The sequence below is a fragment of the Sphaerodactylus townsendi genome, linkage group LG13 (assembly GCF_021028975.2).
Source record: "Sphaerodactylus townsendi isolate TG3544 linkage group LG13, MPM_Stown_v2.3, whole genome shotgun sequence".
In the NCBI taxonomy this organism is placed as follows: domain Eukaryota; kingdom Metazoa; phylum Chordata; class Lepidosauria; order Squamata; family Sphaerodactylidae; genus Sphaerodactylus; species Sphaerodactylus townsendi.
This window is the reverse complement of record NC_059437.1, coordinates 5539230-5560319: the sequence shown is the minus strand read 5'-3', so window position 1 is coordinate 5560319 and position 21090 is coordinate 5539230. Positions and strand designations below refer to the sequence as shown.

General features: G+C 80.6%; 1 protein-coding gene across 1 annotated transcript in view; it reads left to right on the top strand.

The window, feature by feature from the left end:
• VSIG1 (V-set and immunoglobulin domain containing 1) overlaps positions 1 to 20801 on the top strand; it is a 64068-nt gene extending 43267 nt beyond the window's left edge. Inside the window, exons 3-6 of the mRNA XM_048514720.1 lie at positions 16064 to 16219; positions 18589 to 18708; positions 19480 to 19612; positions 20286 to 20801. Coding sequence (XP_048370677.1) covers positions 16064 to 16219; positions 18589 to 18708; positions 19480 to 19612; positions 20286 to 20478 — 602 coding nt within the window. The 3' untranslated portion in view covers positions 20479 to 20801. The remainder of the gene's footprint in view (positions 1 to 16063; positions 16220 to 18588; positions 18709 to 19479; positions 19613 to 20285) is intronic.
• The last annotated feature ends 289 nt before the right edge of the window (positions 20802 to 21090 follow it).

Sequence of the window (21090 nt, the reverse complement as noted above, 5' to 3'; positions counted from 1 at the left end):
CCACCCCCCCCCCCCCCCACCCCCCCCCCCCCCCACCCCCCCCCCCCCCCACCCCCCCCCCCCCCCACCCCCCCCCCCCCCCACCCCCCCCCCCCCCCACCCCCCCCCCCCCCCACCCCCCCCCCCCCCCACCCCCCCCCCCCCCCACCCCCCCCCCCCCCCACCCCCCCCCCCCCCCACCCCCCCCCCCCCCCACCCCCCCCCCCCCCCACCCCCCCCCCCCCCCACCCCCCCCCCCCCCCACCCCCCCCCCCCCCCACCCCCCCCCCCCCCCACCCCCCCCCCCCCCCACCCCCCCCCCCCCCCACCCCCCCCCCCCCCCACCCCCCCCCCCCCCCACCCCCCCCCCCCCCCACCCCCCCCCCCCCCCACCCCCCCCCCCCCCCACCCCCCCCCCCCCCCACCCCCCCCCCCCCCCACCCCCCCCCCCCCCCACCCCCCCCCCCCCCCACCCCCCCCCCCCCCCACCCCCCCCCCCCCCCACCCCCCCCCCCCCCCACCCCCCCCCCCCCCCACCCCCCCCCCCCCCCACCCCCCCCCCCCCCCACCCCCCCCCCCCCCCACCCCCCCCCCCCCCCACCCCCCCCCCCCCCCACCCCCCCCCCCCCCCACCCCCCCCCCCCCCCACCCCCCCCCCCCCCCACCCCCCCCCCCCCCCACCCCCCCCCCCCCCCACCCCCCCCCCCCCCCACCCCCCCCCCCCCCCACCCCCCCCCCCCCCCACCCCCCCCCCCCCCCACCCCCCCCCCCCCCCACCCCCCCCCCCCCCCACCCCCCCCCCCCCCCACCCCCCCCCCCCCCCACCCCCCCCCCCCCCCACCCCCCCCCCCCCCCACCCCCCCCCCCCCCCACCCCCCCCCCCCCCCACCCCCCCCCCCCCCCACCCCCCCCCCCCCCCACCCCCCCCCCCCCCCACCCCCCCCCCCCCCCACCCCCCCCCCCCCCCACCCCCCCCCCCCCCCACCCCCCCCCCCCCCCACCCCCCCCCCCCCCCACCCCCCCCCCCCCCCACCCCCCCCCCCCCCCACCCCCCCCCCCCCCCACCCCCCCCCCCCCCCACCCCCCCCCCCCCCCACCCCCCCCCCCCCCCACCCCCCCCCCCCCCCACCCCCCCCCCCCCCCACCCCCCCCCCCCCCCACCCCCCCCCCCCCCCACCCCCCCCCCCCCCCACCCCCCCCCCCCCCCACCCCCCCCCCCCCCCACCCCCCCCCCCCCCCACCCCCCCCCCCCCCCACCCCCCCCCCCCCCCACCCCCCCCCCCCCCCACCCCCCCCCCCCCCCACCCCCCCCCCCCCCCACCCCCCCCCCCCCCCACCCCCCCCCCCCCCCACCCCCCCCCCCCCCCACCCCCCCCCCCCCCCACCCCCCCCCCCCCCCACCCCCCCCCCCCCCCACCCCCCCCCCCCCCCACCCCCCCCCCCCCCCACCCCCCCCCCCCCCCACCCCCCCCCCCCCCCACCCCCCCCCCCCCCCACCCCCCCCCCCCCCCACCCCCCCCCCCCCCCACCCCCCCCCCCCCCCACCCCCCCCCCCCCCCACCCCCCCCCCCCCCCACCCCCCCCCCCCCCCACCCCCCCCCCCCCCCACCCCCCCCCCCCCCCACCCCCCCCCCCCCCCACCCCCCCCCCCCCCCACCCCCCCCCCCCCCCACCCCCCCCCCCCCCCACCCCCCCCCCCCCCCACCCCCCCCCCCCCCCACCCCCCCCCCCCCCCACCCCCCCCCCCCCCCACCCCCCCCCCCCCCCACCCCCCCCCCCCCCCACCCCCCCCCCCCCCCACCCCCCCCCCCCCCCACCCCCCCCCCCCCCCACCCCCCCCCCCCCCCACCCCCCCCCCCCCCCACCCCCCCCCCCCCCCACCCCCCCCCCCCCCCACCCCCCCCCCCCCCCACCCCCCCCCCCCCCCACCCCCCCCCCCCCCCACCCCCCCCCCCCCCCACCCCCCCCCCCCCCCACCCCCCCCCCCCCCCACCCCCCCCCCCCCCCACCCCCCCCCCCCCCCACCCCCCCCCCCCCCCACCCCCCCCCCCCCCCACCCCCCCCCCCCCCCACCCCCCCCCCCCCCCACCCCCCCCCCCCCCCACCCCCCCCCCCCCCCACCCCCCCCCCCCCCCACCCCCCCCCCCCCCCACCCCCCCCCCCCCCCACCCCCCCCCCCCCCCACCCCCCCCCCCCCCCACCCCCCCCCCCCCCCACCCCCCCCCCCCCCCACCCCCCCCCCCCCCCACCCCCCCCCCCCCCCACCCCCCCCCCCCCCCACCCCCCCCCCCCCCCACCCCCCCCCCCCCCCACCCCCCCCCCCCCCCACCCCCCCCCCCCCCCACCCCCCCCCCCCCCCACCCCCCCCCCCCCCCACCCCCCCCCCCCCCCACCCCCCCCCCCCCCCACCCCCCCCCCCCCCCACCCCCCCCCCCCCCCACCCCCCCCCCCCCCCACCCCCCCCCCCCCCCACCCCCCCCCCCCCCCACCCCCCCCCCCCCCCACCCCCCCCCCCCCCCACCCCCCCCCCCCCCCACCCCCCCCCCCCCCCACCCCCCCCCCCCCCCACCCCCCCCCCCCCCCACCCCCCCCCCCCCCCACCCCCCCCCCCCCCCACCCCCCCCCCCCCCCACCCCCCCCCCCCCCCACCCCCCCCCCCCCCCACCCCCCCCCCCCCCCACCCCCCCCCCCCCCCACCCCCCCCCCCCCCCACCCCCCCCCCCCCCCACCCCCCCCCCCCCCCACCCCCCCCCCCCCCCACCCCCCCCCCCCCCCACCCCCCCCCCCCCCCACCCCCCCCCCCCCCCACCCCCCCCCCCCCCCACCCCCCCCCCCCCCCACCCCCCCCCCCCCCCACCCCCCCCCCCCCCCACCCCCCCCCCCCCCCACCCCCCCCCCCCCCCACCCCCCCCCCCCCCCACCCCCCCCCCCCCCCACCCCCCCCCCCCCCCACCCCCCCCCCCCCCCACCCCCCCCCCCCCCCACCCCCCCCCCCCCCCACCCCCCCCCCCCCCCACCCCCCCCCCCCCCCACCCCCCCCCCCCCCCACCCCCCCCCCCCCCCACCCCCCCCCCCCCCCACCCCCCCCCCCCCCCACCCCCCCCCCCCCCCACCCCCCCCCCCCCCCACCCCCCCCCCCCCCCACCCCCCCCCCCCCCCACCCCCCCCCCCCCCCACCCCCCCCCCCCCCCACCCCCCCCCCCCCCCACCCCCCCCCCCCCCCACCCCCCCCCCCCCCCACCCCCCCCCCCCCCCACCCCCCCCCCCCCCCACCCCCCCCCCCCCCCACCCCCCCCCCCCCCCACCCCCCCCCCCCCCCACCCCCCCCCCCCCCCACCCCCCCCCCCCCCCACCCCCCCCCCCCCCCACCCCCCCCCCCCCCCACCCCCCCCCCCCCCCACCCCCCCCCCCCCCCACCCCCCCCCCCCCCCACCCCCCCCCCCCCCCACCCCCCCCCCCCCCCACCCCCCCCCCCCCCCACCCCCCCCCCCCCCCACCCCCCCCCCCCCCCACCCCCCCCCCCCCCCACCCCCCCCCCCCCCCACCCCCCCCCCCCCCCACCCCCCCCCCCCCCCACCCCCCCCCCCCCCCACCCCCCCCCCCCCCCACCCCCCCCCCCCCCCACCCCCCCCCCCCCCCACCCCCCCCCCCCCCCACCCCCCCCCCCCCCCACCCCCCCCCCCCCCCACCCCCCCCCCCCCCCACCCCCCCCCCCCCCCACCCCCCCCCCCCCCCACCCCCCCCCCCCCCCACCCCCCCCCCCCCCCACCCCCCCCCCCCCCCACCCCCCCCCCCCCCCACCCCCCCCCCCCCCCACCCCCCCCCCCCCCCACCCCCCCCCCCCCCCACCCCCCCCCCCCCCCACCCCCCCCCCCCCCCACCCCCCCCCCCCCCCACCCCCCCCCCCCCCCACCCCCCCCCCCCCCCACCCCCCCCCCCCCCCACCCCCCCCCCCCCCCACCCCCCCCCCCCCCCACCCCCCCCCCCCCCCACCCCCCCCCCCCCCCACCCCCCCCCCCCCCCACCCCCCCCCCCCCCCACCCCCCCCCCCCCCCACCCCCCCCCCCCCCCACCCCCCCCCCCCCCCACCCCCCCCCCCCCCCACCCCCCCCCCCCCCCACCCCCCCCCCCCCCCACCCCCCCCCCCCCCCACCCCCCCCCCCCCCCACCCCCCCCCCCCCCCACCCCCCCCCCCCCCCACCCCCCCCCCCCCCCACCCCCCCCCCCCCCCACCCCCCCCCCCCCCCACCCCCCCCCCCCCCCACCCCCCCCCCCCCCCACCCCCCCCCCCCCCCACCCCCCCCCCCCCCCACCCCCCCCCCCCCCCACCCCCCCCCCCCCCCACCCCCCCCCCCCCCCACCCCCCCCCCCCCCCACCCCCCCCCCCCCCCACCCCCCCCCCCCCCCACCCCCCCCCCCCCCCACCCCCCCCCCCCCCCACCCCCCCCCCCCCCCACCCCCCCCCCCCCCCACCCCCCCCCCCCCCCACCCCCCCCCCCCCCCACCCCCCCCCCCCCCCACCCCCCCCCCCCCCCACCCCCCCCCCCCCCCACCCCCCCCCCCCCCCACCCCCCCCCCCCCCCACCCCCCCCCCCCCCCACCCCCCCCCCCCCCCACCCCCCCCCCCCCCCACCCCCCCCCCCCCCCACCCCCCCCCCCCCCCACCCCCCCCCCCCCCCACCCCCCCCCCCCCCCACCCCCCCCCCCCCCCACCCCCCCCCCCCCCCACCCCCCCCCCCCCCCACCCCCCCCCCCCCCCACCCCCCCCCCCCCCCACCCCCCCCCCCCCCCACCCCCCCCCCCCCCCACCCCCCCCCCCCCCCACCCCCCCCCCCCCCCACCCCCCCCCCCCCCCACCCCCCCCCCCCCCCACCCCCCCCCCCCCCCACCCCCCCCCCCCCCCACCCCCCCCCCCCCCCACCCCCCCCCCCCCCCACCCCCCCCCCCCCCCACCCCCCCCCCCCCCCACCCCCCCCCCCCCCCACCCCCCCCCCCCCCCACCCCCCCCCCCCCCCACCCCCCCCCCCCCCCACCCCCCCCCCCCCCCACCCCCCCCCCCCCCCACCCCCCCCCCCCCCCACCCCCCCCCCCCCCCACCCCCCCCCCCCCCCACCCCCCCCCCCCCCCACCCCCCCCCCCCCCCACCCCCCCCCCCCCCCACCCCCCCCCCCCCCCACCCCCCCCCCCCCCCACCCCCCCCCCCCCCCACCCCCCCCCCCCCCCACCCCCCCCCCCCCCCACCCCCCCCCCCCCCCACCCCCCCCCCCCCCCACCCCCCCCCCCCCCCACCCCCCCCCCCCCCCACCCCCCCCCCCCCCCACCCCCCCCCCCCCCCACCCCCCCCCCCCCCCACCCCCCCCCCCCCCCACCCCCCCCCCCCCCCACCCCCCCCCCCCCCCACCCCCCCCCCCCCCCACCCCCCCCCCCCCCCACCCCCCCCCCCCCCCACCCCCCCCCCCCCCCACCCCCCCCCCCCCCCACCCCCCCCCCCCCCCACCCCCCCCCCCCCCCACCCCCCCCCCCCCCCACCCCCCCCCCCCCCCACCCCCCCCCCCCCCCACCCCCCCCCCCCCCCACCCCCCCCCCCCCCCACCCCCCCCCCCCCCCACCCCCCCCCCCCCCCACCCCCCCCCCCCCCCACCCCCCCCCCCCCCCACCCCCCCCCCCCCCCACCCCCCCCCCCCCCCACCCCCCCCCCCCCCCACCCCCCCCCCCCCCCACCCCCCCCCCCCCCCACCCCCCCCCCCCCCCACCCCCCCCCCCCCCCACCCCCCCCCCCCCCCACCCCCCCCCCCCCCCACCCCCCCCCCCCCCCACCCCCCCCCCCCCCCACCCCCCCCCCCCCCCACCCCCCCCCCCCCCCACCCCCCCCCCCCCCCACCCCCCCCCCCCCCCACCCCCCCCCCCCCCCACCCCCCCCCCCCCCCACCCCCCCCCCCCCCCACCCCCCCCCCCCCCCACCCCCCCCCCCCCCCACCCCCCCCCCCCCCCACCCCCCCCCCCCCCCACCCCCCCCCCCCCCCACCCCCCCCCCCCCCCACCCCCCCCCCCCCCCACCCCCCCCCCCCCCCACCCCCCCCCCCCCCCACCCCCCCCCCCCCCCACCCCCCCCCCCCCCCACCCCCCCCCCCCCCCACCCCCCCCCCCCCCCACCCCCCCCCCCCCCCACCCCCCCCCCCCCCCACCCCCCCCCCCCCCCACCCCCCCCCCCCCCCACCCCCCCCCCCCCCCACCCCCCCCCCCCCCCACCCCCCCCCCCCCCCACCCCCCCCCCCCCCCACCCCCCCCCCCCCCCACCCCCCCCCCCCCCCACCCCCCCCCCCCCCCACCCCCCCCCCCCCCCACCCCCCCCCCCCCCCACCCCCCCCCCCCCCCACCCCCCCCCCCCCCCACCCCCCCCCCCCCCCACCCCCCCCCCCCCCCACCCCCCCCCCCCCCCACCCCCCCCCCCCCCCACCCCCCCCCCCCCCCACCCCCCCCCCCCCCCACCCCCCCCCCCCCCCACCCCCCCCCCCCCCCACCCCCCCCCCCCCCCACCCCCCCCCCCCCCCACCCCCCCCCCCCCCCACCCCCCCCCCCCCCCACCCCCCCCCCCCCCCACCCCCCCCCCCCCCCACCCCCCCCCCCCCCCACCCCCCCCCCCCCCCACCCCCCCCCCCCCCCACCCCCCCCCCCCCCCACCCCCCCCCCCCCCCACCCCCCCCCCCCCCCACCCCCCCCCCCCCCCACCCCCCCCCCCCCCCACCCCCCCCCCCCCCCACCCCCCCCCCCCCCCACCCCCCCCCCCCCCCACCCCCCCCCCCCCCCACCCCCCCCCCCCCCCACCCCCCCCCCCCCCCACCCCCCCCCCCCCCCACCCCCCCCCCCCCCCACCCCCCCCCCCCCCCACCCCCCCCCCCCCCCACCCCCCCCCCCCCCCACCCCCCCCCCCCCCCACCCCCCCCCCCCCCCACCCCCCCCCCCCCCCACCCCCCCCCCCCCCCACCCCCCCCCCCCCCCACCCCCCCCCCCCCCCACCCCCCCCCCCCCCCACCCCCCCCCCCCCCCACCCCCCCCCCCCCCCACCCCCCCCCCCCCCCACCCCCCCCCCCCCCCACCCCCCCCCCCCCCCACCCCCCCCCCCCCCCACCCCCCCCCCCCCCCACCCCCCCCCCCCCCCACCCCCCCCCCCCCCCACCCCCCCCCCCCCCCACCCCCCCCCCCCCCCACCCCCCCCCCCCCCCACCCCCCCCCCCCCCCACCCCCCCCCCCCCCCACCCCCCCCCCCCCCCACCCCCCCCCCCCCCCACCCCCCCCCCCCCCCACCCCCCCCCCCCCCCACCCCCCCCCCCCCCCACCCCCCCCCCCCCCCACCCCCCCCCCCCCCCACCCCCCCCCCCCCCCACCCCCCCCCCCCCCCACCCCCCCCCCCCCCCACCCCCCCCCCCCCCCACCCCCCCCCCCCCCCACCCCCCCCCCCCCCCACCCCCCCCCCCCCCCACCCCCCCCCCCCCCCACCCCCCCCCCCCCCCACCCCCCCCCCCCCCCACCCCCCCCCCCCCCCACCCCCCCCCCCCCCCACCCCCCCCCCCCCCCACCCCCCCCCCCCCCCACCCCCCCCCCCCCCCACCCCCCCCCCCCCCCACCCCCCCCCCCCCCCACCCCCCCCCCCCCCCACCCCCCCCCCCCCCCACCCCCCCCCCCCCCCACCCCCCCCCCCCCCCACCCCCCCCCCCCCCCACCCCCCCCCCCCCCCACCCCCCCCCCCCCCCACCCCCCCCCCCCCCCACCCCCCCCCCCCCCCACCCCCCCCCCCCCCCACCCCCCCCCCCCCCCACCCCCCCCCCCCCCCACCCCCCCCCCCCCCCACCCCCCCCCCCCCCCACCCCCCCCCCCCCCCACCCCCCCCCCCCCCCACCCCCCCCCCCCCCCACCCCCCCCCCCCCCCACCCCCCCCCCCCCCCACCCCCCCCCCCCCCCACCCCCCCCCCCCCCCACCCCCCCCCCCCCCCACCCCCCCCCCCCCCCACCCCCCCCCCCCCCCACCCCCCCCCCCCCCCACCCCCCCCCCCCCCCACCCCCCCCCCCCCCCACCCCCCCCCCCCCCCACCCCCCCCCCCCCCCACCCCCCCCCCCCCCCACCCCCCCCCCCCCCCACCCCCCCCCCCCCCCACCCCCCCCCCCCCCCACCCCCCCCCCCCCCCACCCCCCCCCCCCCCCACCCCCCCCCCCCCCCACCCCCCCCCCCCCCCACCCCCCCCCCCCCCCACCCCCCCCCCCCCCCACCCCCCCCCCCCCCCACCCCCCCCCCCCCCCACCCCCCCCCCCCCCCACCCCCCCCCCCCCCCACCCCCCCCCCCCCCCACCCCCCCCCCCCCCCACCCCCCCCCCCCCCCACCCCCCCCCCCCCCCACCCCCCCCCCCCCCCACCCCCCCCCCCCCCCACCCCCCCCCCCCCCCACCCCCCCCCCCCCCCACCCCCCCCCCCCCCCACCCCCCCCCCCCCCCACCCCCCCCCCCCCCCACCCCCCCCCCCCCCCACCCCCCCCCCCCCCCACCCCCCCCCCCCCCCACCCCCCCCCCCCCCCACCCCCCCCCCCCCCCACCCCCCCCCCCCCCCACCCCCCCCCCCCCCCACCCCCCCCCCCCCCCACCCCCCCCCCCCCCCACCCCCCCCCCCCCCCACCCCCCCCCCCCCCCACCCCCCCCCCCCCCCACCCCCCCCCCCCCCCACCCCCCCCCCCCCCCACCCCCCCCCCCCCCCACCCCCCCCCCCCCCCACCCCCCCCCCCCCCCACCCCCCCCCCCCCCCACCCCCCCCCCCCCCCACCCCCCCCCCCCCCCACCCCCCCCCCCCCCCACCCCCCCCCCCCCCCACCCCCCCCCCCCCCCACCCCCCCCCCCCCCCACCCCCCCCCCCCCCCACCCCCCCCCCCCCCCACCCCCCCCCCCCCCCACCCCCCCCCCCCCCCACCCCCCCCCCCCCCCACCCCCCCCCCCCCCCACCCCCCCCCCCCCCCACCCCCCCCCCCCCCCACCCCCCCCCCCCCCCACCCCCCCCCCCCCCCACCCCCCCCCCCCCCCACCCCCCCCCCCCCCCACCCCCCCCCCCCCCCACCCCCCCCCCCCCCCACCCCCCCCCCCCCCCACCCCCCCCCCCCCCCACCCCCCCCCCCCCCCACCCCCCCCCCCCCCCACCCCCCCCCCCCCCCACCCCCCCCCCCCCCCACCCCCCCCCCCCCCCACCCCCCCCCCCCCCCACCCCCCCCCCCCCCCACCCCCCCCCCCCCCCACCCCCCCCCCCCCCCACCCCCCCCCCCCCCCACCCCCCCCCCCCCCCACCCCCCCCCCCCCCCACCCCCCCCCCCCCCCACCCCCCCCCCCCCCCACCCCCCCCCCCCCCCACCCCCCCCCCCCCCCACCCCCCCCCCCCCCCACCCCCCCCCCCCCCCACCCCCCCCCCCCCCCACCCCCCCCCCCCCCCACCCCCCCCCCCCCCCACCCCCCCCCCCCCCCACCCCCCCCCCCCCCCACCCCCCCCCCCCCCCACCCCCCCCCCCCCCCACCCCCCCCCCCCCCCACCCCCCCCCCCCCCCACCCCCCCCCCCCCCCACCCCCCCCCCCCCCCACCCCCCCCCCCCCCCACCCCCCCCCCCCCCCACCCCCCCCCCCCCCCACCCCCCCCCCCCCCCACCCCCCCCCCCCCCCACCCCCCCCCCCCCCCACCCCCCCCCCCCCCCACCCCCCCCCCCCCCCACCCCCCCCCCCCCCCACCCCCCCCCCCCCCCACCCCCCCCCCCCCCCACCCCCCCCCCCCCCCACCCCCCCCCCCCCCCACCCCCCCCCCCCCCCACCCCCCCCCCCCCCCACCCCCCCCCCCCCCCACCCCCCCCCCCCCCCACCCCCCCCCCCCCCCACCCCCCCCCCCCCCCACCCCCCCCCCCCCCCACCCCCCCCCCCCCCCACCCCCCCCCCCCCCCACCCCCCCCCCCCCCCACCCCCCCCCCCCCCCACCCCCCCCCCCCCCCACCCCCCCCCCCCCCCACCCCCCCCCCCCCCCACCCCCCCCCCCCCCCACCCCCCCCCCCCCCCACCCCCCCCCCCCCCCACCCCCCCCCCCCCCCACCCCCCCCCCCCCCCACCCCCCCCCCCCCCCACCCCCCCCCCCCCCCACCCCCCCCCCCCCCCACCCCCCCCCCCCCCCACCCCCCCCCCCCCCCACCCCCCCCCCCCCCCACCCCCCCCCCCCCCCACCCCCCCCCCCCCCCACCCCCCCCCCCCCCCACCCCCCCCCCCCCCCACCCCCCCCCCCCCCCACCCCCCCCCCCCCCCACCCCCCCCCCCCCCCACCCCCCCCCCCCCCCACCCCCCCCCCCCCCCACCCCCCCCCCCCCCCACCCCCCCCCCCCCCCACCCCCCCCCCCCCCCACCCCCCCCCCCCCCCACCCCCCCCCCCCCCCACCCCCCCCCCCCCCCACCCCCCCCCCCCCCCACCCCCCCCCCCCCCCACCCCCCCCCCCCCCCACCCCCCCCCCCCCCCACCCCCCCCCCCCCCCACCCCCCCCCCCCCCCACCCCCCCCCCCCCCCACCCCCCCCCCCCCCCACCCCCCCCCCCCCCCACCCCCCCCCCCCCCCACCCCCCCCCCCCCCCACCCCCCCCCCCCCCCACCCCCCCCCCCCCCCACCCCCCCCCCCCCCCACCCCCCCCCCCCCCCACCCCCCCCCCCCCCCACCCCCCCCCCCCCCCACCCCCCCCCCCCCCCACCCCCCCCCCCCCCCACCCCCCCCCCCCCCCACCCCCCCCCCCCCCCACCCCCCCCCCCCCCCACCCCCCCCCCCCCCCACCCCCCCCCCCCCCCACCCCCCCCCCCCCCCACCCCCCCCCCCCCCCACCCCCCCCCCCCCCCACCCCCCCCCCCCCCCACCCCCCCCCCCCCCCACCCCCCCCCCCCCCCACCCCCCCCCCCCCCCACCCCCCCCCCCCCCCACCCCCCCCCCCCCCCACCCCCCCCCCCCCCCACCCCCCCCCCCCCCCACCCCCCCCCCCCCCCACCCCCCCCCCCCCCCACCCCCCCCCCCCCCCACCCCCCCCCCCCCCCACCCCCCCCCCCCCCCACCCCCCCCCCCCCCCACCCCCCCCCCCCCCCACCCCCCCCCCCCCCCACCCCCCCCCCCCCCCACCCCCCCCCCCCCCCACCCCCCCCCCCCCCCACCCCCCCCCCCCCCCACCCCCCCCCCCCCCCACCCCCCCCCCCCCCCACCCCCCCCCCCCCCCACCCCCCCCCCCCCCCACCCCCCCCCCCCCCCACCCCCCCCCCCCCCCACCCCCCCCCCCCCCCACCCCCCCCCCCCCCCACCCCCCCCCCCCCCCACCCCCCCCCCCCCCCACCCCCCCCCCCCCCCACCCCCCCCCCCCCCCACCCCCCCCCCCCCCCACCCCCCCCCCCCCCCACCCCCCCCCCCCCCCACCCCCCCCCCCCCCCACCCCCCCCCCCCCCCACCCCCCCCCCCCCCCACCCCCCCCCCCCCCCACCCCCCCCCCCCCCCACCCCCCCCCCCCCCCACCCCCCCCCCCCCCCACCCCCCCCCCCCCCCACCCCCCCCCCCCCCCACCCCCCCCCCCCCCCACCCCCCCCCCCCCCCACCCCCCCCCCCCCCCACCCCCCCCCCCCCCCACCCCCCCCCCCCCCCACCCCCCCCCCCCCCCACCCCCCCCCCCCCCCACCCCCCCCCCCCCCCACCCCCCCCCCCCCCCACCCCCCCCCCCCCCCACCCCCCCCCCCCCCCACCCCCCCCCCCCCCCACCCCCCCCCCCCCCCACCCCCCCCCCCCCCCACCCCCCCCCCCCCCCACCCCCCCCCCCCCCCACCCCCCCCCCCCCCCACCCCCCCCCCCCCCCACCCCCCCCCCCCCCCACCCCCCCCCCCCCCCACCCCCCCCCCCCCCCACCCCCCCCCCCCCCCACCCCCCCCCCCCCCCACCCCCCCCCCCCCCCACCCCCCCCCCCCCCCACCCCCCCCCCCCCCCACCCCCCCCCCCCCCCACCCCCCCCCCCCCCCACCCCCCCCCCCCCCCACCCCCCCCCCCCCCCACCCCCCCCCCCCCCCACCCCCCCCCCCCCCCACCCCCCCCCCCCCCCACCCCCCCCCCCCCCCACCCCCCCCCCCCCCCACCCCCCCCCCCCCCCACCCCCCCCCCCCCCCACCCCCCCCCCCCCCCACCCCCCCCCCCCCCCACCCCCCCCCCCCCCCACCCCCCCCCCCCCCCACCCCCCCCCCCCCCCACCCCCCCCCCCCCCCACCCCCCCCCCCCCCCACCCCCCCCCCCCCCCACCCCCCCCCCCCCCCACCCCCCCCCCCCCCCACCCCCCCCCCCCCCCACCCCCCCCCCCCCCCACCCCCCCCCCCCCCCACCCCCCCCCCCCCCCACCCCCCCCCCCCCCCACCCCCCCCCCCCCCCACCCCCCCCCCCCCCCACCCCCCCCCCCCCCCACCCCCCCCCCCCCCCACCCCCCCCCCCCCCCACCCCCCCCCCCCCCCACCCCCCCCCCCCCCCACCCCCCCCCCCCCCCACCCCCCCCCCCCCCCACCCCCCCCCCCCCCCACCCCCCCCCCCCCCCACCCCCCCCCCCCCCCACCCCCCCCCCCCCCCACCCCCCCCCCCCCCCACCCCCCCCCCCCCCCACCCCCCCCCCCCCCCACCCCCCCCCCCCCCCACCCCCCCCCCCCCCCACCCCCCCCCCCCCCCACCCCCCCCCCCCCCCACCCCCCCCCCCCCCCACCCCCCCCCCCCCCCACCCCCCCCCCCCCCCACCCCCCCCCCCCCCCACCCCCCCCCCCCCCCACCCCCCCCCCCCCCCACCCCCCCCCCCCCCCACCCCCCCCCCCCCCCACCCCCCCCCCCCCCCACCCCCCCCCCCCCCCACCCCCCCCCCCCCCCACCCCCCCCCCCCCCCACCCCCCCCCCCCCCCACCCCCCCCCCCCCCCACCCCCCCCCCCCCCCACCCCCCCCCCCCCCCACCCCCCCCCCCCCCCACCCCCCCCCCCCCCCACCCCCCCCCCCCCCCACCCCCCCCCCCCCCCACCCCCCCCCCCCCCCACCCCCCCCCCCCCCCACCCCCCCCCCCCCCCACCCCCCCCCCCCCCCACCCCCCCCCCCCCCCACCCCCCCCCCCCCCCACCCCCCCCCCCCCCCACCCCCCCCCCCCCCCACCCCCCCCCCCCCCCACCCCCCCCCCCCCCCACCCCCCCCCCCCCCCACCCCCCCCCCCCCCCACCCCCCCCCCCCCCCACCCCCCCCCCCCCCCACCCCCCCCCCCCCCCACCCCCCCCCCCCCCCACCCCCCCCCCCCCCCACCCCCCCCCCCCCCCACCCCCCCCCCCCCCCACCCCCCCCCCCCCCCACCCCCCCCCCCCCCCACCCCCCCCCCCCCCCACCCCCCCCCCCCCCCACCCCCCCCCCCCCCCACCCCCCCCCCCCCCCACCCCCCCCCCCCCCCACCCCCCCCCCCCCCCACCCCCCCCCCCCCCCACCCCCCCCCCCCCCCACCCCCCCCCCCCCCCACCCCCCCCCCCCCCCACCCCCCCCCCCCCCCACCCCCCCCCCCCCCCACCCCCCCCCCCCCCCACCCCCCCCCCCCCCCACCCCCCCCCCCCCCCACCCCCCCCCCCCCCCACCCCCCCCCCCCCCCACCCCCCCCCCCCCCCACCCCCCCCCCCCCCCACCCCCCCCCCCCCCCACCCCCCCCCCCCCCCACCCCCCCCCCCCCCCACCCCCCCCCCCCCCCACCCCCCCCCCCCCCCACCCCCCCCCCCCCCCACCCCCCCCCCCCCCCACCCCCCCCCCCCCCCACCCCCCCCCCCCCCCACCCCCCCCCCCCCCCACCCCCCCCCCCCCCCACCCCCCCCCCCCCCCACCCCCCCCCCCCCCCACCCCCCCCCCCCCCCACCCCCCCCCCCCCCCACCCCCCCCCCCCCCCACCCCCCCCCCCCCCCACCCCCCCCCCCCCCCACCCCCCCCCCCCCCCACCCCCCCCCCCCCCCACCCCCCCCCCCCCCCACCCCCCCCCCCCCCCACCCCCCCCCCCCCCCACCCCCCCCCCCCCCCACCCCCCCCCCCCCCCACCCCCCCCCCCCCCCACCCCCCCCCCCCCCCACCCCCCCCCCCCCCCACCCCCCCCCCCCCCCACCCCCCCCCCCCCCCACCCCCCCCCCCCCCCACCCCCCCCCCCCCCCACCCCCCCCCCCCCCCACCCCCCCCCCCCCCCACCCCCCCCCCCCCCCACCCCCCCCCCCCCCCACCCCCCCCCCCCCCCACCCCCCCCCCCCCCCACCCCCCCCCCCCCCCACCCCCCCCCCCCCCCACCCCCCCCCCCCCCCACCCCCCCCCCCCCCCACCCCCCCCCCCCCCCACCCCCCCCCCCCCCCACCCCCCCCCCCCCCCACCCCCCCCCCCCCCCACCCCCCCCCCCCCCCACCCCCCCCCCCCCCCACCCCCCCCCCCCCCCACCCCCCCCCCCCCCCACCCCCCCCCCCCCCCACCCCCCCCCCCCCCCACCCCCCCCCCCCCCCACCCCCCCCCCCCCCCACCCCCCCCCCCCCCCACCCCCCCCCCCCCCCACCCCCCCCCCCCCCCACCCCCCCCCCCCCCCACCCCCCCCCCCCCCCACCCCCCCCCCCCCCCACCCCCCCCCCCCCCCACCCCCCCCCCCCCCCACCCCCCCCCCCCCCCACCCCCCCCCCCCCCCACCCCCCCCCCCCCCCACCCCCCCCCCCCCCCACCCCCCCCCCCCCCCACCCCCCCCCCCCCCCACCCCCCCCCCCCCCCACCCCCCCCCCCCCCCACCCCCCCCCCCCCCCACCCCCCCCCCCCCCCACCCCCCCCCCCCCCCACCCCCCCCCCCCCCCACCCCCCCCCCCCCCCACCCCCCCCCCCCCCCACCCCCCCCCCCCCCCACCCCCCCCCCCCCCCACCCCCCCCCCCCCCCACCCCCCCCCCCCCCCACCCCCCCCCCCCCCCACCCCCCCCCCCCCCCACCCCCCCCCCCCCCCACCCCCCCCCCCCCCCACCCCCCCCCCCCCCCACCCCCCCCCCCCCCCACCCCCCCCCCCCCCCACCCCCCCCCCCCCCCACCCCCCCCCCCCCCCACCCCCCCCCCCCCCCACCCCCCCCCCCCCCCACCCCCCAACACTTCCCTAGCATCTAGGACTGTGTGATGTATCGACGAATAATGCGTGCAGAGCCGAGTAGGGTGGCCTTTTGCAGCTGACATATGGTGATTTTGTCAGCGCCAATTGTTTTTAAGTGCCGTCCAAGGTCTTTACGCACTGCACCCAGTGTGCCGATCACCACTGGGACCACATTATTATTATTATTATCATCATCATCATCATCATCATCATCATCATCATCATCATCATCATCATCATCATCATCTTTATTTATTTATTTATTTATTTATTTATTTATTTATTTATTTATTTATTTGATGAACCGCCCTACCCCTGAAGTGCTCAGGGCGGTGTACAACAAAAGAACGACAACCATAATGAAACAAATCGAATAACCCCAGTTAAAAATACAAAACCTTAAAACTATAGCAGCATCCTACAATAAATAGTTAATAATTAATTATAGGGGCGTCTGGCATCACACCCCAGTGGTCAAAACCTGGGAGTGGTCAAATTCTGGGAGGGGGCTGGCAGATGGTCAGGTGCACAACCAGTGAACAGGGCAAGAAGAGACAAGAATGTACTAATTGAAAGACCACAGGACAATCGCAGTTAAAGTTCAGGAGGACATCTAAATAACTTAAGAAAACATGGAGGATGACAGAGTGACAGGATTTCATTCAGGTCATACCCAGAGGTGGGATCCAACCAGTTCTCACCACTTCTGTAGAAGTGGTTACTAATTTTTTCAGAGTGCCGAGAAGGGGTTACTAAAGCAACCTCCCTGCCCAATATGGACCGGAGGTGCGTGTGTGCGGCGGCACCACTGTTTGAATCCCACCACCATCGGAACCTGTTATTAAAATGTTTGGATCCCACCACTGGTCATACCCCTCATTTCCCTGTTTTGTTGCCGTTCTTGTTGTTTTCCAGTCCCGCCATCCCAGCCTCACTGCTACCTTCACGGGACTCTCGAGATGGGCCACCTCATCTCCCTGTACTGCTTTGCCGAGCAAGGGTTGCCTCCTCCTACTTACCAGTGGCAAAGAGTGTCGGGGGACACCGTCAAGAATATAACGGAGTCATATAGTGAGTAATATTCGCTAGGTCATGGGTGTCAAACTAATTTATTAGGAGGGCCAGATATGACGTAAATATGACTTGGTCGGATTGGGGCCTGTGGGGAGGGAGCTGCCTCGGCTGGTCCCAGAATGCCACTGTGGGGTGCCTGGACCACTGAACCCACAGCGGGCTCGCCAGGCCAGATCGGGAGCTGGTGGGGGGTGCCTCAGTAGGCTCGTGAGCCTTATAAGCTCCCTTAAGCGGCCAGATCAGCCCCCAGGCTGCATTTTTTACAGCCCTGCCTTAGATCCTCTTCTGGGCGTGATGTCTAATTCTTGTGAGTAGGCTGGGTGTAAACTCACTGGAATAAAATAAACACAAAATAAGTATAAACAACATTGAAATGCTACACAAAGTTTCTCCAAGGAGGAGACTCTCAGGTTTGCCAAGTGTGGGTTGGGAAATTCCGAGAGATTCGGGTTGGAGCCTACAGAAGGTGATGTTTGAGGAAGGGATGGAGCTCAGGAGAGATGTGAACCATAGAGTCCACCTTCTGTAGCTGCCGTGTTCTCTGGGGAAATGGATTTATGTTGTCTGGAGAGCAGTGGTTATTCTGGGAGGATTACAGGTAGGCTTTATTATTATTATTATTATTATTATTATTATTATTATTATTATTGTTATCATCATCATCATCATCATCGTCTGTCTGTCTGTCTGTCTGTCTGTCTATTTATTTATTTATTTAACTTAATATACCGCCCCATCCCGAAGGGGCTCTGGGCGGTGTACAACATAAAACATCATGCATAAAACATCATAATATATTAGCTAGAGGAGCGAATCAAAATTAAAATTAAAATCAAAATTGAAATCAAAATCCCATTTAAAAACAGCAGGTGGCAGCTGGAGATCTCTCACTATTACAACTGATTTCCAGGTGACTGAGATCGATTTCCATAGAGAAGATGACCACCTTGGACTCTAAAGCATTGGAACACACTAAGGTTCCCGCCCTGTCCAAACCTAACTTTCCTCAGGCTCCACCCCCAAAATCTCCAGTATTTCCTAACCCGAAGCTGGCAATCCTATCCAATTGCTCTGCCTGGAAGTTGGCATCTTTGGCTCTTTCCGCACGGCAAATGTAAAGCGGGTTGCGGGTGGGATAAATAAACCTGCCATAGCCCTGGGCCATTCACACGGCTGGGCATCTTGTGGACAGCAAGCGCATTGGCCGGGGTGCGCGCTTTTGTGCGGCGGTGCTTTTTTTCCACTTACCTCGGCCGCTGCGTAGCTACGAAACCTGGCAGGCATGGACCTCCACAGCCCTGCTGCCGTCCCTGTGCCCCCCATAGCTACACAGCAGAGAGGCGGGGACTGAAAATAAAGGGAAGTGCATCCAACTAATGCCGTGGTGGCGAACCTTTGGCGCTCCAGATGTTATGGACTACAATTCCCATCAGCCCCTGCCAGCATGGCCAATTAGCCATGCTGGCAGGGCTGATGGGAATTGTAGTCCATAGCATCTGGAGCGCCAAAGGTTTGCCATCACTGATTACTAGTGTGTTTCCCAGGGCAGCCGTTCGCTCTGCCGTGGCTCCAATCCACATTAAAACAAAAGAATCACAGGTAGTGCAATTCTTGAAAAGCCCGTGTTGGGAGGAAAACGCGAAGCGGACTCGCGTTAAGAGCGGAATCCATTTGAAGTTCCCCCAATACAGGTTTTATACCATGGCTAGCCTGCATTTATTGGCCCGTGCGGAAGGGGCCTTTGTCTAAGCTGGGCTGAGCCTTGACCTGAGGGAAGGGGCGTGGCATGGCTGCTCTCCACCCTTATTGTGTGATGTAATGTTTGAACAATGATAACCACCTCCAGACTTTTTTTGCTTGTGCCATTTTTCCAATCCCTCAATCCCAGCTCTGCTGTACTATTGTGTTTCATTAAGACCTTTGCTGTTAGCCAGTGGTGGCGAGCCTTTGGCACTCCAGATGTTATGGGCTACAATTCCCATCAGCCCTTGCCAGCATGGCCAATTGGCTGATGCTGTCAGGGGCTGATGGGAATTGTAGTCCATAACATCTGGAGTGCCAAAGGTTCGCCACCACAATGTTAGACTGAGCTGTTTTATCATATTTTGTTCTTTTTGCTCAATGACTGAGCAGCCTTTCTTGTACCTGTAATCCACCTAGCCCCAAGGGCATTATTTTTTTTACCATAAATTGTCACTGTTAGATTCAAATGCCTTCGTCGTACTTTGCAATCCACTTTCTGATCAACAATGAGAAAGGCGAGCTACAGATAAAGCTAATAAAAATAAAATAAAAATAAGTTTTGATTTCAGCCATCTGGAATATGCATTTTTTCAGCTCGATTCTTCCCTTTGCTTTGTTAACAGGTTTCAAAACGGGTGCCTTTGTTATTGGCAACTTGACATATCTGGAAGAAGGCTACTACCGCTGCACGGCTGCCAACTCCCTTGGATCCAAAAGCTGCCAAATTAACCTCTCCACTTCCCGTGAGTTAATGGTAGCCAGATTGACGTTTCCCCACTCTAAAAATAAGGAAGGTTAAGCCCTGGTTAGTACTTGGATGGGAGACCATCAGAGAGGGCCAGAGTTGCTATGCAGAGGTAGGCAGCGGCTAACCAGTTTTGCATGTTTCTTACCTTGAAAACCGTAAGAGGTGGCCATAAATCAGCTGTGTCTTGACAACACTTTCCATCACCACCGGTTGCAAAGGTGGCTCACCAGAATGCTGGTGTAACAATTCTCAGAGTAAATACCATTGTGCTACTCACAGATTTACCAGTGGGAACTAGGCCTAAATCAATGCGTTTGCAGGCACACCCAAGAACCACATTAGCTAATCTGCCAAAATGTGTACCAAAGGGTTTCCTCGTTGTGTGCGTACATTTAAACAACTTGATATTAATGAAAATAGCAGTACTTTATTTATTCGCTCCATTTGGACCCCACCTTTCTCCCCACTGAGGATCTAAAATGTATTACATTACATTCTACTCTCCATTTTAATGCTCACAACAACCTTGTGAGGTGAGTTAACAGTAAGCGTCCGTGGCCTGTGAACTTGGGTCTCCCAGCTCCTAGCCTTGCATTTTAATCACTACTGCTACGCTGGCACTCTTTCCTTTACCGAATGATGTTGTCTCTTTTTGTTCCTAGAAGTGCATTTTGCTCCTTGGCTTTAGTTCCAGATTTCCACTGTTAGTGCAATGTCGCTATGTAAAATGATAACCCTCCTGGCCTCTTTGCTCTTTTTGATTCAGAAACTGGCGTAATTATTGGAGCATTGATCGGAGCAATTCTAGTCGTTGCTTTGATCTGTGGTGTTGTCTGGTTTTTAACTTCAAAGGAGAAGAAAAAGAAGAGAAAAGAGAAAACAGCAATGATCGAAACACAGTAAGTTGTCCGAGAGCTTTTCTTGAATGACACCTCCAAAGCAGGATTTTGGGTTTTTAAAAACTTTTTTTGCCTTTTGTAATAAAAAGTGGATTTAATTAGGGAGATAGGCTGTTTCCCCACTTTTAAAATGACGTTGGTTTCGTCTGGTCCAGGACCTTTTTAGCGCGAGGGTCGTGTTCCCGGGCTTCCCCACTGCCTCGCGCTCTGCGCGGGGTCATCGAAAGGCGCCGTTTTGAGCAGCGCCAGAATGACCCGCGCTGAGGGGGCGCAAGAGCAGCAGAGTCGGGGCGGCTGCGTTGTTGCCGCCCCTGTAGTGGGGAGTGTTGAACCTCGGCGAGAGTAGCGCACAGCAAACGGTGAGTGGGGAAAGGACCATAGATTCCAAGCACGGCCTTTGGCTTGTGGTTGAAGAGACTGATCTGTCACCTAGGAATTTGTAATTACTTGCAGAAGCAGAAATTAGATATGCTGGTTGCTGAAGGTTATGAAATTGAGCAGAGGGTAGATCATTGGCTTTCTGAAGGTAAGCTGCGGCCGCCATTTTGTGCCCACACTTTTCATGCTGCGTCAGAATAGCGAAGGATGAAAACATGGAGATGCCTTGTTCTAGGATAGCTCACGCTTTGGAAATCAGATGCCGCCTCCCTAATCTTGGTCTGTTTTTCTACAGGGATGTTTCCCAGAAGGAACCACTGAATGCTGAGTATACGGCTGTGCCCAACCAAGAAAGCGTGCCCCTGTCAACTGTTCCACCAAGCAAAGGATCCACTGAGACAAATGAATACGTTGCTCCGGAGGAGATCGAAGTCAGAGCCGAGCCTGAAAATGAGACGCAAGAAGAGGCGCGCCAGCCAGAGGCCTAGCCTCTCATACCAGACCTGAAAGGTCCACTGGAGCAACCCATCTGCTGCCAAATTGGTTCCACAAGGGACAGCACATACCCCTCTGTCCCAGCCCAGCACGGGCAACACTTATAACAAAGCATACCTGCACACACCAATCCCCATCTGGATTAGGGTTTATCAGTGCTCACCCCCCTGTGGTTCTCATAACTTCATGCCCCACATTTAACACCGAAGGATCAGTACATAGGCTTGGGTTTGGTTCCTGGAAGGGGAGTGCCCTGTTGAAGGGAAGGTGACTACCTTTCCCTGCTCCAGCAAGCCAAAGCTGATTGCCCTGACCACCCCGAGAGGGCATGTAAAGCCCACTATGCAGCAGTGGCGTAGGAGGTTAAGAGCTCGTGTATCTAATCTGGAGGAACCGGGTTTGATTCCCCGCTCTGCCGCCTGAGCTGTGGAGGCTTATCTGGGGAATTCAGATTAGCCTGTACACTCCCACACACGCCAGCTGGGTGACCTTGGGCTAGTCACAGCTTCTCGGAGCTCTCTCAGCCCCACCCACCTCACAGGGTGTTTGTTGTGAGGGTGGGAAGGGCAAGGAGATTGTCAGCCCCTTTGAGTCTCCTGCAGGAG